General features: G+C 43.6%; 1 protein-coding gene across 1 annotated transcript in view; it reads right to left on the bottom strand.

Annotated features, from left to right (window-relative positions):
- Positions 1 to 10,003, bottom strand: part of SDHAF4 (succinate dehydrogenase complex assembly factor 4) — a 30,479-nt gene extending 20,476 nt beyond the window's left edge. The window contains exon 1 of the mRNA XM_073626751.1: positions 9,809 to 10,003. Coding sequence (XP_073482852.1) covers positions 9,809 to 9,875 — 67 coding nt within the window. The 5' untranslated portion in view covers positions 9,876 to 10,003. The remainder of the gene's footprint in view (positions 1 to 9,808) is intronic.
- Between the last annotated feature and the right edge of the window lie 3,059 nt (positions 10,004 to 13,062).

Genomic DNA, 13,062 nt, shown 5'->3' with positions numbered 1-13,062 from the left:
TTAGGCCCCTTTAGATCTAGGGCACCCCCCCAACCCCCCCCTAAAAAACGTTTAACCCCTTGATCACCCCATCGCCAGTGTCACTAAGCGATCATTTTTCTGATCGCTATATTAGTGTCACAGGTGACGCTAGTTAGGCAGGTAAGTATTTAGGTTCACCGTCAGCTTTTTATAGCGCCAGGGACCCCCATATACTACCTAATAAAGGTTTTAACCTCCTGATTGCCCCCTAGTTAACCCTTTCACCACTGATCACCGTATAACTGTTACGGGTGACACTGGTTAGTTTTTTTATAGTGTCAGGGCACCCGCCGTTTATTACCTAATAAAGGTTTAACCCCTGATTGCCCGGCGGGTGATACAAGTTAGGTTTTAGGGTCAGATAAGGTCTGCGTTGCCCCAGCCAGCGTCAGGTTAGTGCCAGTACCGCTAACACCCATGCACGCAGCATACACCTCCCTTAGTGGTATAGTATTTGAACAGATCAATATCTGATCCGATCAGATCTATACTAGCATCCCCAGCAGTTTAGGGTTCCCAAAAACGCAGTGTTAGCAGGATAAGCCCAGTTAGCCGCTAGCTCCTGCGTTTTGCCCCTCCGCCCGGCCCAGCCCACCCAAGTGCAGTATCGATTGATCACTGTCACTCACAAAACACTAAAACACATAACTGTAGCGTTCGCAGAGTCAAGACTGATCCCTGCGATCGCTAACAGTTTTTTTGGTAGCGTTTGTTACAGTCGCTGACAGGAGCTTTTTTACCTGTGAGTCTCACTAGTGTACCCCTAAATTTAGAGCCCAAAATGGCAAATTTAAGGTACACTAGTGAAGAGGCCTACACGTTTCTGAGCATGACAGATAGTGAAGAGGAATTCACTCATCTGTCAGATTCAGGCTCAGAATAAGAACCTATAGAGGACAGCGGTTCCATGACAGATAGCTCTGACGACGGAGTTGTGGTCCCTGCCAAGGTCAGGCACACCAGATCTTCTTCTGCTGTTGTTGAGGTGCAAGAACCGCAGGTCCCTTGTATGGAGCAGAGAAGTACTAGTGCCGCCAGGGGCGGACTGACCATTGAGCCACTCGGGCACTGCCCGAGGGCCCTGGGCCACTAGGGGGCCCCGTCAGGGTTGCCAGCCTCAGTAAAACCAGGGACAGTATGTATAAATCTGTGTTTTTTTTACATCTGTCTGTGTATACTGTGTGTACATGTCATGTATATACTGTGTGATTGTATACTGTGTGTGTGTATACTGTGTGGCCCCATAATCTCTGATTGCCTGGGGGCCCCATAATCTCCTATTGCCCGGGGGCCCCATGAGTTATCAGTCCGCCCCTGAGTGCCGCTATTCCATCTGGTGAACTGGCAAGCACCAGCAGCCTAGTACATCCTGGTCGTACATCCAGCACTGCAGTATCATGTGGTGACGTGGCGAGTCCCATAAGTGCAGTTCAAGCTGGTGAGGTAGCAAGCACAAGTAGTGTCCCGCTGACACCAAGAAGACAAAGACAGGCCCGTCGTGCCCATAGTGCCCTTCCTGCAGAATTCGCCAATCCGAATTGGGAACCCACCACTTCTGCAGCACCCGTACTTCCCCCATTCACTAGCCAACCCAGCATTCAGGGGGAAAAAGTTGATTTTACGTCACTTGATTTTTATTCGCTGTTTTTCACCGATCTCTACAGATCTATTGTGGACCAAAGCAATTGTATGCTGGTCAACACATCGCCACTAATCCCCAGTCCTCCCTTGCCAGAGATTGGAGACCAATTACGATCTCCGAATTTAAGACCTTTCTGGGCCTATCCCTCAACATGGGCATAGTTAAAATGAGTACACTGCGGTCATATTGGTCCACTGACCCAATTCACCATATGCCCGTGTTCTCTGCTTCCATGGCCAGGGCACGATACGAGCAGATTTTGCGGTTCATGCATTTCAACAACAATGAACTCTGTCGTCCTCGTGGAGACCCTGAATACGATCGGCTCTACAAAATTCAGCCCCTGGTAAACCACTTCAACCAACGTTTTGCAGACTTGTTTACTCCCCATCAAGTTGTCTGCGTTGATGAGTCCCTGATTACGTTTTCTGGCCGCTTGTCATTCAAACAGTATCTTCCCAGCAAGCGTGCCAGATACGGGGTCAAGATGTATAAGCTCTGTGACAGGGCCACAAGCTATACATGTAGTTTTATGGTTTACGATGGAAGAGATAGTCACGTAGAGCCGACAAACTGCCCAGACTACATAGGAAGCGCTGGCAAGATTGTGTGGGACTTGGTGTCACCCTTATTCGGAAAGGGGTACCATTTGTATGTGGACAATTATTACACAAGCGTGACACTTTTTTAGTCACTTGTTTGATCATCAGATTGGAGCATGTGGCACCGTGCGATCTAATCGCCGGGGCTTTCCCCAGCGGCTTGTAGATTCCCATCTTAGGCTGGGGGAGAGAGCCTGCTTGCAGTGTAATAATTTGCTCGCTATGAAGTGGAGGGATAATAAGAATGTTTTCGTTCTTACCTCCCTTCATGCAAACACGATGGTCCAAATTACTACAGCGACTGGTGTTGTGGAGAAACCCCTCTGTGTCCACGAATGTTACCAAAACATGGGAGGGGTGGACCTCAAAGACCAGTTGTTGGCGCCGTACCTAGCTGCCTGTAAGGCCAGACGCTGGTACAAAAAAGTGTCCATTTATTTATTTCAATTGGCTTTGCTGAACGCTCATGTGCTATACAGAGCTTCAGGATGGACTGGATCCTTCCTTAAATTCCAGGAGGAGATCGGCAGAGCCCTTCTGTTTCCAGACGGTGCTCCACCTCACCTTTCCCAACCAAATGCAGTAAGCCAGCTGCATGAGAGGCATTTTCCGTATGTCCTCCCGAGTACCCCTACCCAACGAGCCCCCCAAAGAAAAATGTTGTGTCTGTAGAAAGAGTGGATATAGGCGTGACATTGTGACATGATAGCCGCTATTATTGTCCCTCCTGTCCTGACAATCCTGGTCTTTGCATTGGTGAATGTTTTGAACGCTACCATACACTAGTTGAGTTTTAGCGTAGGGTACAGCATTGCACAGACTAGGCACACTTTCACAGGGTCTCCCAAGATGCCATCGCATTTTGAGAGACTTGAACCTGGAACCAAAACGTTACACTTACAAAAAAAAGTGTAAAATTAAAAAAATATAAAATAAAAAAAAACAAAAATAGTTGTTGTTTTATTGTTCTCTCTCTCTATTTATATTGTATTCTATTGTATTACTGTATTCTATTCTGCAATGTTTTATTGTTAACCATTTTTTTGTTTTCAGGTACGCCATTCAGCTGCAGTGCGGATTTATTTATCTTGACAGCAATATCGTTTGCTCCCACGATACATAAAGCCGTGACTCCAGCGCTATCGGAGGTGATTTCACCACCACAGTTAAAAAAAAAAAAAAAAAAAAAAAAAAAAAGGGAGCATGGGGGCAGCAGGGGCGGAGGAGCTCCTAACTTTTGCGGGTGGATGCCCCTATGCTTCGGCATATATATATATTTTAAGCACAGGTTGCGTTAAAAAAATGTTTTAATTTTTTACTATTTTTTTTTTTGTATTTGCTTTGCAGGTATGGTAAGTCTTACTGTTATACTGTAATGTTACTTTGTTTTATTGTTAACCATCATTTGCTTAGCAGGTACGCCATTCAGCTGCAGTGCGGATTTATTTATCTTGACAGCAACAGTGTTTGCTCCCACGATACATAAAGCCGTGATTCCAGCACTGTAGGAGCTCATTTCACCACCACAGTTAAAAACAAAATGGTGCATGTATGCCCATCATTAGAAGTGGGTGGATGAAGAGAGGTATTTGATGGGCATACCCACCGATCAATCTTTTTTTCGTTCAGCCCACAGGCTGCATAAAAAAAAAAAAAAAAAAAAAAAAAGAAGATTACAATATATGCCCAACAAGGACCAGCAACATACTGGTATGTTGCTGGATTATGATACCAGAATGATGCCTGCTGGTTTCGGTATCATCTTGGTATCATTCTTTTCAGCCAGAGGTCGGCTTTCATGTAAAAGTAATCCTAGCGGCTGATTAGCCTCTAGACTGCTTTTACAAGCAGTGTGAGGGAATCCCCCCCCCCCCCCCCATCTTCCATTGTTCTCTCTGGCTCTCCTGTCCCAACAGGGAACCTGAGAATGCAGCCAGTGGTTCCGCCTGCTGACCATAGAGCTGATCAGAGACCAGAACCGCTCCAATCATCTCTATGGCCTAAGAAACCGTAAGCTACGAGCATTTCATGACTTAGATTTCGCCAGATATAAACAGCACCATTGGGAAATTGGGAAAGCATTTTATCACACCGATCTTGGTGTGGTCAGATGCTTTGAGGTCAGAGAAGAGATCTAGTGTCTAATAGACCCCAATTTTTTCAAAAAAATAAAAAAAAGTACCTGTCACTACCTATTGCTATCATAGGGGATATTTACATTCCCTGAGATAACAATAAAAATGATTGAAAAAAAAAAAAATACATAAATAAAAGGAACAGTTTAAAAATAAAATAAAAAAGCAAAATACATAAAGCACCCCTGTCCCCCTGCTCTCGCGCAAAGCGAACGCAAGCATCGGTCTGGCGTCATATGTAAACAGCAACTGCACCATGCATGTGAGGTATCACCGCAAAGGTCAGATTGAGCGCATTTTTTTTTTTTAGCAGTAGACCCCCTCCGTAAATCTAAAGTGGTAACCTGTAAAGGCGTTTAAAGGCTTTTAGAAATGTATGTAGTTTGTCGCCGCTGCACGTTTGTGCTCAATTTTAAAACATGTTGTGTTTGGTATCCATGTACTCGGCCTAGTTTCATCTTTTTTATTTCATCAAACATTTTAACATTTATGGCCTTCAAAACTGTAATAGGTAGTGAGGAGTGAAATCAAAAATTTAAGCCCTTAGAAATCCTGAAGGTGGTGCTTGGTTTTCGGGGCCCCGTTTGCAGCTAGGCTCCCAAAAAGTCCCACACATGTGGTATCCCCATACTCAGGAGAAGCAGCAGAATATATTTTGGGGTGTAAGTTCACATATGCCCATGGCATGTTTGAGCAATATATCATTTAGTGACAACTTTGTTCAAAAAAAAAAAAAAAAAAAAAAGTTTATCATTTTCCCGCAACTTCTGGCAAAAATATAAAATATTCCATGGACTCAACATGCCTCTCAGCAAATAGCTTGGGGTGTCTACTTTCCAAAATGGGGTCATTTTGGGGGGGATTTTGTGCCATCTTGGCATAAACTGTGATAGGTAGTGAGGAGTAGAATCAAAAATCTACGCCCTTAGAAATCCTGAAGCTGGCGATTGGTTTTCAGGGCCCCGTACGCGGCTAGGCTCCCAAAAAGTCCCACACATGTGGTATCCCTGTACCCGGGAGAAGCAGCAGAATGTATTTTGGGGTGCAATTCCACATATAACCATGGCATGTGTGAGCAATATATCATTTAGTGACAACTTTTTGTAAAAAAAAAAAAAAATTTGTCATTATTCAATCACTTGTGACAAAAAAATAAAATAGTCAATGGGCTCAACATGCCTCTTAGCAATTTCCTTGGGGTCATTTGGGGGGGGGGGGGGGGGGGAGTTGTACTGCCCTGCCATTTTAGCACCTCAAGAAATGAGATAGGCAGTCATAAACTAAAAGCTGCGTAAATTCCAGAAAACGTACCCTAGTTTGTAGACGCTATAACTTTTGCACAAACCAATAAATATATGCTTTTTTACATTTTTTTTACCAAAGCCATGTGGCCGAATACATTTTGGCCTAAATATATGACTAAAATTGAGTTTATTGGATTTTTCTTATAACAAAAAGTAGAAAATATTTTTTTCAAAATTTTCAGTATTTTTCCGTTTATATCGCAAAAAATAAAGATTGCAAAGGCAATCAAATACCATCAAAAGAAAGCTCTATTTGTGGGAAAAAAAGGAGGCAAATTTCGTTTGGGTACAACATTGCATAAAGCAGAGCAGTGCCAAATTGTAAAAAGTCCTCTGGTCTTTGGCCAGCCAAATGGTCCGGGGCTTAAGTGGTTAACAGCAGCAGAATCCAATGGCTCCCACTGCCGTCAGAGCCTCCTGTGAATACAGGAAGAGGGGAGAAGAAATGTTGCAGATGCACTATTTTAACTGGCAGTTGCTCGGTCATGCAACACTGTACACAAAACAAAATTGATATCAATTTTCTTTCACACAAATAGAGCTTTCTTTTGATGGTGTTTGATCACCTCTAGGTTTTTTATTATATAAATCATAAACCAAACATTCTGAAAAAAATAAATAATTTTTTTTTACTATCTGCTATAAAACATCCCATTAAAATAATAATAATAATAAAAAAAAATATCAGCGAAATGCAATCTGACACTGACATCACCAGTGACATTATTAGTGAGCAGTGCTAATAATATGCACTTGCACTGTACTAATGACACTGGGCAGGAAGGGGTTAACATCTAGGGTGATCAAGAGGTTAAATAGGGCAAGTTCACCTTTATAGAAAATCTGTAAGGTAAACTTACACAGGACCCCGTTCCTCAAGCTGCGATCACCCACTGTGAGACATTTGGTTGCCATATACAGGTTTGGGGATTTTAAATCCCCGTGGCTTTATCTTCTAAATGTACCTTGTAAAAAGGTACGTATAGGAGGCACTCTAATTGGTCGGTGCCAACCAATCAGAACTTGCCTAGCCTGTCCTGTCAGCACTGGAGAAGAGGAGAGAAAGCAGCAGGGATTTCAAATCCCTGGACCAGTAAAGTGGGGACCTGATGTCTCACAGCAGGTAATCACTGGACTCAGGTACAGCAGGACTGGGGGGGATTGGGAGGGGGTCCAGTGTAAGTTCACCTTACAGATTGTCTGTAAAAGGTGAGCTTACACTTTAACAAGTGTTTGTGTACTGCTTTTACTGGGGATCTATTTTTAATTTCCTGCTTCGCCTCTGCACACAGAAGATTCTTTACCTCCATGCATAGAATGCATGGAGGTAACAAACCTTCAGCCCCGTAAGGATTTGCCTCTTTAACCACCTCAATACAGGGCACTTTCACCCCCTTCCTGCCCAAGCCATTTTTCAGTTTTCAGCACTGTCGCACTTTGAATGACAATTGCGCGGTCATGTTACACTGCACCCTAATGAAATTTTTATCATTTTTTCCCCCACAAATAGAGCTTTCTTTTGGTGGTATTTGATCACCTCTGCAGTTTTTATTTATTGTGCTATAAACAAAAGAAGAGGGACAATTTTGAAAAAACACAATATTTTTTACTTTTTGCTATACTAAATATCCATTTTTTTTTTTTTAAACAAATTTTTTCCTCAGTTTAGGCCGATACGTATTCTTCTACATATTTTTGGTTAAAAAAAAAAAAAAAAATCGCGATAAGCGTATATTGATTGGTTTGCGCAAAAGTTAGAGCGTCTACAAAATAGGAGATAGATTTATAGCATTTTTATTTATTTATTTTTTACTAGTAATGGCGGCGATCTGCGATTTTTATTGTGACTGCGATATTGCGGTGAACATATCAGACACTTTTGACACATTTTTGGGACCATTAACATTTATACAGTGATCCATGCTATAAAATTGCATTGATTGCTGTGTAAATGTGACTGGCAGGGAAGGGGTTAACCACTAGGGGGCAATCGATGGGTTAATGTATGACCTAGGGAGGTGATTCTAACTGTGGGGGGAGGGGACTGACTGGGGGAGGTGACCGATCGGTGTCCCTATGTACAAGGGACACGCCATCGGTCTCCTCTCCTGTCTGACAGGATGTGGATCTGTGTTTACATGCACAGATCCATGGTCCTGCTCTGTTACCCGGCAATCGCGGGTGCCCGGCGGACATCGCGGCCACCGGGCACGCGCACCGGGTCCCAAGCGACGCAGCGGGCACGCGCGCGCCCCCTAGTGGCTCGGGAGGGCGATCATGTCATATGACGTCCGCCCAAAACAAGAGAAGCCTCGTCCTGCCATCATCTGATGGTGGGCGGTGGCTTAGTGGTTAATGACCAGGCCATTTTTTGCAGATATGGCACTGCGTTGATTTAACTGATAATTGCACGGTCGTGCGACGTTGTACCCAAGCAAAATTGATGTCCTTTTTTTCATACAAATAGAGCTTTCTTTTGGTAGTATTTGATCACCGCCACAGTTTTTATTCATTATAAACAAAAAAAAAAAAAAAGAGTGACAATTTTGAAAAAAAAAAAAAAAAAAAAAAAAAAAAAACACACAACAATTGTTTCCACTTTCTGCTATAATACATATCCAAAAAAAAAAAAAAAATTATATATCAGTTTAGGCCAATATGTATTCTACTTATTTTTGGTAAAAAAAAAAAAAAGAAATTGCAATAGGCGTATATTGATTGGTTTAAGCAAAAGTTATTGTGTCTACAAACTATGGGATAGATTTAGGGACTTTTATTTATTTTTTTATTGTTTTTACTGGTAATGGCGGCGATCTCCGATTTTTAGTGGGACTGCAATGGACAAATCTGACCCTAAGTGACACTTTTTGTGGACCAGTGACATTACATCGATTAGTGCTATCAAATGTATAAATGTCACTGGCAGGGAAGGGGTTAACACTAGGGGGCAATCAAGGGGTTAAATGTGTTCCCTCATCGTGTTCTAACTGTGGGGGTGGGGGGATGGGCTGCCTGGGACAAGATAGAGATCACTGTTCCTGATCATTGGGAACAGCAAACCTCTAAGATGTCCCCTGTCAGAGTGGGGATCCACCTTGTTTACAAAGGTAGATCCCTGTTCTGCCTCTGTGTACACGCGCCCGCAATCTCACATACACAGACTGACGTACGGGCACGTCGGTTCGCACAGGAGAGCCGACCTGCCGCAGCATAAGTGCGACGGCTGGTCGGCAAATGGTTAACATGCTTTCCTATGGGTCACAATCACATCTGTCTTTTCTGCCAGTGTTTTCTTTTGAAAGGGTCACCAACTTTTTTTCTCCTGCAACAGGCTAGGTTTTTGATTCCATAGACTTCAATGGAAATGCAGTGAAAAACACATTTAAAAAAAAAAAAACAAAAAAAAAAAACGCAGTGCTTACGTTCTGATGCGTTTCCGCTGCATCTTTGCTGATTTCTCCCAAAAGACAACAGACGACTCCATAAAAAAGGCAAAATGCATCAAAAACGTGTAAAAAAAAAAAACAAAAACAAACACGAAACAAACCCAGAAAACACGCATGGACCGCAAGCTGCATAGGTGTGAACCAGACCTTAAAGTGATTTGCCATGGAAATCACAACACTCCTAGCACATGTGTAACATGCATTGTGGATTTGGCATTTACACTAAGAATGATGGGTTTGCCTCTCCTCATCCTCCCCCCCATATAACAGTGTATATGACTGCCTATGACATCAGTAGTAATCCAATTATCATGGCAGTAAGGAAATGTTATTAGTGATGTCCATATGTGTGCAGCCTGCCCCCAACCTCCATTATACAACACTCATCACACTGTACAGAGAATGGAGCAAACACACTCATAACTCTGTCACTAAAACTGCCGCAGCTCTGCAAAGCAACCAACCAGCTTCCAGCGTTTTATTGTCACAGCGTAACTGAACAAACTGAAGATGGAAGCCGATTGGTTACCAGATTTTAGGACAAATGTGAACAGGCTTCTACCCTTCTCCTGGGAGGCACGCAGGACGGAATACACACAGAATAAAGGTACAATAAAAGAAGACTTTAGTGTGGTGTGTGCCCATAACTAGAACTCACACTGCCAGGGCCGAACAGCCAGGCGTTCATTTATCACAGCCAGGACACACCGAATCACAGTATTCATCCTTCTCTGTCAATGACCTCCAACCCCGCTACTTCCTGGGTCCGGGGCCAGCCCATGCTTTCCGTTCATTGGATGACGAATGCTGCCATCGCATTGGCTGGCGTACCCTGCCTCCTTGTGTTTCTGCGGCCAGTTCCTGTTGCCCGCTGATTGGTCGAGGAGCGCAGTCATGTTATTGGTTTGCGTTCCGCCTCTCCTCTTTTCTGCGTGTCTGTGGCATACCCCGGCTGCACGCTGACTGGTTGATGTTTACTGCAATCTGATTGGTTGTACAGTGCAGAGCGGTTTTTTGTTCTTTGTATATGACTGATCATACTATACCAGCAGGATGATTTCATGTCTGGCCAACTGGGCCAGCCACTTCCAGTGCTGTTTTCTAGATAGGCAACTACATTGTCCATTGTGTCATGCTTTCTTCTATGTCCCTGGAATTAGGAACACTTCCTAATAATAGGTTCATACGCTATATTACCTAAAGCAGAGACATGCAATTAGCGGACCTCTAGCTGTTGCAAAACTGCAAGTCCCATCATGCCTCTGTCTCTGGGTGTCATGCTTGTGGCTGTCAGAGTCTTGCTATGCCTTATGGGACTTGTAGTTCTGCAACAGCTGGAGGTCCGCTAATTACATATCCCTGACCTAAAGTATTGCGACACCTTCCTTTACACTTAGGTTTTTTTTTTTTTATCTTAAAGCGGAGTTCCACTCTATCTTACAACTTGTTCTTAAAGGAATGCCCACCCCTCCACAACTCATTTATGGATAATTATTATTTATTTTTTTTTACTTACCTTATATGAAGTACTGAGTGTACTTCCTTCCTACCTCGGCCCACAGCGTCATTTCCTCCTTCACCCTGCTGCCTTCTGGGACCCGTGTGTGTCCCAGAAGACGACGGGCCATTCAGATAGCGCCGCGCGACTCGCGCATGCGCAGTAGGAAACAAACGGTGAAGCCTGCAGGCTCCACGGCCGGTTTCCCTTAGTTACAATGGCGGCGCCTGCATCCGAGCCGATGGACGACATTGCGGGCTCCCTGGACAGGTAAGTGTCCTTATTAAAATCCAGATACAGGATTCAAAGGAAATGCCCCTCCCAGGACCGCCACACCTGAATAGAAGCTTACGCCCCACTCCGCCTCACAGGTGCTGGCTCTGCTCGATGTATGCATAAAGAAGAACAATGCTGGACGGCCACACTCAATGAAAAAAGGAAGCACCTTTATTGTAACAAATAAGGAATAAAAATCCAAAGCAGGTCACATCAGAGATGGATGACAGTTAGCTACTGTCCCTGTGTCATCCACCTCTGATGTGACCTGCTTTGGATTTTTATTCCTTATTTGTTACAATAAAGGTGCTTCCTTTTTTCATTGAGTGTGGCCGTCCAGCATTGTTCTTCTTTGTCCTTATTAAAAGTCAGCAGCTACAGTGTTTGTAGCTTCTGACTTTTAAAAAAAAAAAAAAATCTGCGGCTGGAACACTGCTTTAACCTCCCTGGCGGTATGATTATTTCAGATTTTTGATGCTCAAAGCAGTACAATTGTTTTGCATGGAAATTTGGTGTTATATTATATTGTAGGCCTGTAATTCTTAGGAATAAACACATTTAAATCTGTCCAAACAAGAGTCTAGTAGACATCCCGGGTATGATACATTTTGAAACACAAAATCATAAATTATAATATAATAAATAAATAAAAATAATTATAACATAATAATATAATAATAACATTTATTCAATAATAAAATAAAATCAAAAACACTGAAATTTGCTCAGTTGCAGAATTGTCGCTGTCTTTACTTTCAGTGTCTGATGACAGATCTCCCCACAAATCACTATCGCTCAATTCTGCAAGTGATTCTAATTTACTATCGCTGTTTTCTAGCTGCTCTAAAGCCACTTTTGATGTAAAGGGACACTTTTTGGTTGCTATGGACAATCTCAGGTTTCCAGGCAGAAAGAACAGTATATATAATATAAAACTGCATGCAGGACACTGGACAAAGCATTAGGGACAAAAGGGAGGTGAAATGATTTCATACAGTAATGTAATCTTGTGTAAAATTGTTTTTTCACTTGTTGAATTTGCCGCCGGGCTCCTCCCCCGTGCATTGCGACGCTCGCAGGGAACGAAGCCCAGCACTGACACACAGCAGGGAGACATCGCAGGATCCAGGGGACAAGGTAAGTAAGCGTACCTGGATCCTGAGATGTGATCCCGAGTGTGGCTCAGGGTTACCGCTTTTGGTACTGGAAATTCACCTCGAGCCAGACTCGGGAATACCGCTAGGGAGGTTAATGGATTCGATGTATTAAGATAAAAAGCCTTCTGTGTGCAGCAGCCCCCCCCAATACTTACCTGAGCCCATCTCAATCCAGCGATGTTGCAGAAGTATCTCTCCCTCTTTAATGGCTGAAACGGCAACGCAGCGCCATTGGCTCCCGCTGCTGTCAATCAAATTCAGTGAGCCAATGAGGAGAGAGAGAGGGGATGGGACCAGGCTGCGGCTCCGTGTCTGAATGGACACAGGGAGCTGTGGCTCAGCTCTGGTGTTTGCTGTGGGGGCACTCAATAGGAGGGAGGAGCCAAGAGCGCAGAAGAGGAACCAAAAAAGGAGGAGGACCTGTGCTTCTCTGGGCAAAACCATTTCACAGAGCACGCAAGTCTGACATTTTTTTTTTTTTTTTAAATACCAAAGACAAGACATTACAATCACTTTAATGGCACCCCAGTCTTAGTTTGTAGGGTTCAATATTGAGTTGGCCCACCCTTTGCAACTATAACAGCTTCAACTCTTCTGGGAAGGCCGTCCACAAGGTTTAGGAGTGTGTCTATGGGAATGTTTGACCATTCTTCCAGAAGTGCATTTGTGAGGTCAGACACTGATGTGGACGAGAAGGCCTGGCTCACAGTCTTCGCTCTAAATCATCCCAAAGGTATTCTATCAGGTTGAGGTCAGGGTTGTGGAGGCCAGTTATGTTCCTCCACCCCAAACTCGCTCATTCATGTCTTTATGGACCTTGCTTTGTGCACTGGTGCGCAGTCATGTTGGAACAGGAAGGGGCCATCCCCAAACTGTTCTCACAAAGCTTGGAGCATGAAATTGTCCAAAATGTCTTGGTATGCTGATGCCTTAAGAGTTCCCTTCACTGGAACTAAGGGGCCAAGCCCAACCCCTTAATTA

This window comes from Aquarana catesbeiana, linkage group LG04 (genome assembly GCF_042186555.1).
Source record: "Aquarana catesbeiana isolate 2022-GZ linkage group LG04, ASM4218655v1, whole genome shotgun sequence".
Classification (NCBI taxonomy): domain Eukaryota; kingdom Metazoa; phylum Chordata; class Amphibia; order Anura; family Ranidae; genus Aquarana; species Aquarana catesbeiana.
Note: the sequence above shows the minus strand (reverse complement) of the source record. Positions and strands in the feature narration are given on the sequence as shown.